At 54.5% G+C, this 4,407-nt stretch overlaps 1 protein-coding gene across 1 annotated transcript in view; it reads left to right on the top strand.

Moving 5' to 3' along the window:
- Nucleotides 1–3,365: 3,365 nt before the first annotated feature.
- The window catches only part of ALX4 (ALX homeobox 4), a 115,758-nt gene continuing 114,716 nt past the window's right edge, over nucleotides 3,366–4,407 (top strand). Inside the window, 3 exon segments of the mRNA XM_042459735.1 lie at nucleotides 3,366–3,447; nucleotides 3,583–3,857; nucleotides 3,859–3,928. Of these exon segments, the coding sequence (XP_042315669.1) occupies nucleotides 3,366–3,447; nucleotides 3,583–3,857; nucleotides 3,859–3,928 (427 nt within the window).

Genomic DNA, 4,407 nt, shown 5'->3' with positions numbered 1-4,407 from the left:
GTTGCCTTAGTTGGAAACGACTTGAAAGCACACAACAAGAAACAAATCAGACAAATGTTGTCGTTGCGAGTCCCAACCTTTCTCTCCCAGACGTTCCTCTGTTCCCCCCTCTTAAGAATCTCTCCCAGAAAACTCATTCCTTCCATAGGGTTGGCACAATGGATCCCTATAAGTGACCCAAGGATCCCAACTCTTGCTGAGAGTGCCAGCTGCATTAAGACCCATATTGCTGCTGCTACTTCTTGTTATTGTTGTTGTGTGCCTTCGGGTCCTTCTTTTGTGATTTTCTTGGCAAAGTTTGTCCAGAGGAGGTTTGTCCAGGGCCTTCCCCTGAGGCTGAGAGAGTGTGACTTGCCCAAGGTTCCCCCAGTGATGGCCCAGCTGGGAATTAAGTCCTATCCCCACATCCATAACCACTAGGCCACGCTGCTACCATTCCGTTCTGGTGATTTCCCTGTAGGAGAAATACGGGTGTGTTATTTCTTTTCTTTTTCTTTCTTCCTTTCAGCAGGGATGGCCCTGGGGGAAAAGGGTTAAACCTCTTTCCAACTGAGGAGCCACGGATGCCGTTTGCGTAATATCTTTATTACTGAAAACTTCAAGGTAAAAGCGAGAGAGAAGGAGAGAGAGAGCGAGAGAGAGAGAGAGCCAGGGAGAGAAGGAGTGCAATGGGAACCAGATGTGGGGATGGGGAAAAAAGGAGGGATGACAAAGTGGTCCGCCTCAGAGGCCGACGAAGGTGAAAACTGAAGACGAAGCTCTTCCAGAGCAGGAAAGGGTCCACTGAAGCCTCCCCTGAAATCCTGAGGTCTGAAGTCCTACTGTTTTTGCTGTTGTTGTGTTTTCTTGGCAAGGTTCTTCAGAGTGGGTTTGCCATTGTCGCCCTCTGAGGCCGAGAGAGTGTGACTTGCCCAAGGCCACCCAGTAGGCTTCGTGGCTGAGCCGGGATTCAAAGCCTGGTCTCCAGAGTCGTCGCCAAATGTTCAAACCACTAGGTCAAATTGCCTTGCTAATCTGTACAGACTGGCTGTCAAGAATCCCGCAAGGATGCGAATACAGACAGTCCCCCACTTCCCTCTCCTATAGTGAGGGAAGTAGTAAAGTGCTCCCTCCTCAAATGTGGTGTTGTGGTCTGAGTCTGGGAGACCCGGGTTCGACTCAGCCCTGGAAACTCACTGAGTGGTGACCTTAGGCAAGTCAATAGCAATAGCAAGTACATTTCTATACCGCTTCTCAGTGCACTTAAGCACTCCCTAAGCGGTTTACAGAGTGTAAGCTAATTGCCCCCAACAGTCTGGGTACTCATTTTAGCAACTTTGGAAGGATGCAAGCCTGAGTCCAGCTTGAGCCCTTTTGCTGGTATTGAACTCGCAACCTTATATGGTTTGTGAGTGAGTGGCTGCAGGACACGGCGCCACCAGGGCCAGTCACGCTCTCTCGGCCTCAGAGGAAGGCAATGGCAAACCCCCTCTGGAGAAATCAAAAGAGGCCAAAAATAAATTTAAAATAAAATAAGAATGTCAATTGCCGAAGGGTTTTCCTTGTCCCTACGCTGCCAAGAAGGACGGAACCGTTGGATTTCCGCCTACCCAAGGTGACCAGGCGTCCTCCTTTTCCAAGACCTGTCCTCCATTTCAACCTTCTGTCAAGGAGGAGTTTCAAAACGCCCTCCATATTGAGCAGGACTAAGTAAGAAGCGTGATTTGACACTGATACGAGCGCGTTTAGCTTTTGGTTGGTAGCGTCCTCCATTTTTTGATTGGATGTCCTCCATTTGGCCTTGTCCCTCTGCCCTGCTTGTTGGGGGATTCTGGGTGGTGGTTGCTCTCTGCATTGGAATTGACCCTGTCCTCCAAGACTCCCTGTCCTCCTCTGCTCTGCTCAGGTCATGCAAATACAGGAGTCCTTTAATGTCGCAAGTATTCCTCCTCTCTTTCTACCATCTTCTACCTTTCCCAGCATTATTACCTTTATCTAATGAGTCTAGTCTTCTCATGATGTGGCCAAAATAAGGCAGCTTCAATCGAGTCATCTCGACTTCTACGGGTCTTTCAGGCTTGATCTATTCAAGGACCCATTTGGGTAGAAAGCAAAGATGGAATCAGGACGCAGGGAGATCTTGTAGCACCTTAAGTCTCAAAGGTGCTACAAGGGCTGCAACCACACTGGAGAGATAGCCCGGTTTGGCACCGCTTGAACTACCCTGGCTCAAGGCTGTGGAATTCTGGGAGTTGGAGTTTGTTGTGGGCCCAGAACGGAGAGGAGCTCTGGACCCCACAACAAACTCCAGCTCCCAGAACTCCCAGAATCCCATAGCCTTGAGCCTGGGCAATTCAAGCAGTGCTAAACTGGGTTATCTCTCCAGTGTTAAGATCTCTCCATTGATTTCTCTCTTTGGCTGCCCATTGTATCCTCAGCCCTCTCTTCAGCCCCACATCTCTGGGATTGATGGTTCAAAGTGGTTGGGGAAGAAAAAGGGACAGAAAAGAGGGAAGGGGAGGACGATCCTTGGAAGATTTGGCCCTAGAGGGACCGAAGCGCATCCAAGAACTTGTCTGCCTGGCACAGAAGCCCCCATTCAGCCCTCTAATCGCATTAAGGTCATGGGACTCCGCTCTCTCGCCAACCCCCCCCCAAGACACAAGTCCCCTCCTTTCACTAAAAAATGCAAAACCACCCCCCTAAGCTGAGTCCCACTTCTTTTCTCTTCTCCCCCCCCCAAAAAAAACTGCCTTCTTCTCCTTGTACAGAGGGAAAGGGAGGGGGCCTTGAGTCCTTGGGGGTGAGTGGCTGGGATTGAGGAGGAAGAGGAGGAGGAGGAGGAAAAGGGAGGAAGAGAGAAGAAAAAGGAGGGTTCTTCGAGAGGGGCTTGCTGCTCTCTCCTTGCTCCTCCTGGCTTTGGGCAGAGAGGGAAAGGGGAGGGAAGAGGGGGCTAGGCGAGGGAGAGACCCCTTCGCTCGGCCTTGGAAGGAGGGGGCAGCGGAGGAGCTCTCGGGAACATCTGAATCCTCTTAGTGCTCCCTCGCCCTAAAAGAGCGAGAGAGAGAAAGAGACAAGGGAAGGGAAGGGGGAGAGAGGAGGAGTGGAAAAGGGAGCCCAAGAGAAAGAGTTCCTGGACGAGAGAGAGGAAGAGGAGGAGGAAGAAGAGGAGGAAGAGAAGAAGAAAGAAGGGGGAGGAAGAGGAAGAAAGGGCGAGGAAGAGGAGGGGAAGGAGGAGTGGGGGGAGGGAGAGGGGGAAGGGGAGGGGGGGGGAGGAGGGAGAGGGAGAGGGAGAGGGAGAGGGAGAGGGAGGGGAGGGGGGAGGGAGGGGGGAGTCCAGCGCTGCCTTCCCCGCCGGGCCCTTCCTTCTTTTTCAATCCGAGGCCATGAATGCCGAGAGCTGCGTTGCCTTTTGCGACCCGTCCGCTGCCATGGAGTCCTTCTACAGCGCCGCCTCGTCGCAGCCAAGCCCCGCCGCCGAGGGCTCCTCGCCTTTTAGGGCATTCCCCGGCGGCGGCGGAGGAGCAGGAGGAGGAGGAGGAGGCGGCGGCGGCGGAGGAGGAGGAGGCGACAAATTCAGCCCCGCTTTCCTGGCCGGCAAAGGGCAAAGCTTCGGCGCCGGGGACAGCAACGCCAGCAACGCCGCCAGCAGCAGCAGCAGCCCCAAGGGCCGGGGCCGCTACGCTCCGCCGGAATGCCAGCAGCCCCTCGACGGCAACGGAGCCACCCAGCAGCATCAGCAGCACCAGCAGCACCAGCACCTCTCCGCCGCTGCCTTTAGCAAGTACCATCCGCAGCAGCAGCAGCAGCAACAGCAGCCTCCTCCGCCTCCTCCTCCTCCTCCTCCTCTCTACGGGCAGAGGAGCGCTTGCAAAAGCCCCCCCCGACGGCAGCCTCAAGCTCTCGGAGCCCGGGCCCCACAACGGAGCCCTGCCGCTCTCCTGCTACGGTGAGTCTCCCGAAAGGACGGGGGAAGGGGAGGCAGGGATGGGGGAGCACTTGAGGGCACTTAGACGGCCCTTTCCTCCTTCTTCTTTCTTCTTCTCCTTTTGAGTGAGAGGACATCGGGTCACTGTGGGCGCCCAGGGGTCAAGGGGCGAGCGAGGACACCCAAAGGACTCCGGTTCTATCGAGGAAGAGAGGCCCAACCAGAGTCCTGGGGGGGGTCCTCGTTTGCCCCTTGACCCCTGGGGGCCCAGAGTGACCTCAAAATGTCGGGAAAAAATAGAGGATGCGACCCAAGCAAACGCTCCTAGTAATGTCCATTCCTGCTTCGGAGTCCTCTTGCAGTTGGAGGACATGTGGAGAGTTCCTCCTGGGCATGAAATGGAGGGCATCTCTTCTTGGAAAAGGGGAGGATAAGATTCGGAGTTAGGATTCTGTTTTCCGCTTGTGCATTTTCCCCTTCGTCTTGGAGTATAAATATAT

Source organism: Sceloporus undulatus, chromosome 1 (genome assembly GCF_019175285.1).
Source record: "Sceloporus undulatus isolate JIND9_A2432 ecotype Alabama chromosome 1, SceUnd_v1.1, whole genome shotgun sequence".
Classification (NCBI taxonomy): Eukaryota; Metazoa; Chordata; class Lepidosauria; order Squamata; family Phrynosomatidae; genus Sceloporus; species Sceloporus undulatus.
This window is presented reverse-complemented; position numbering and strand designations above follow the sequence as displayed.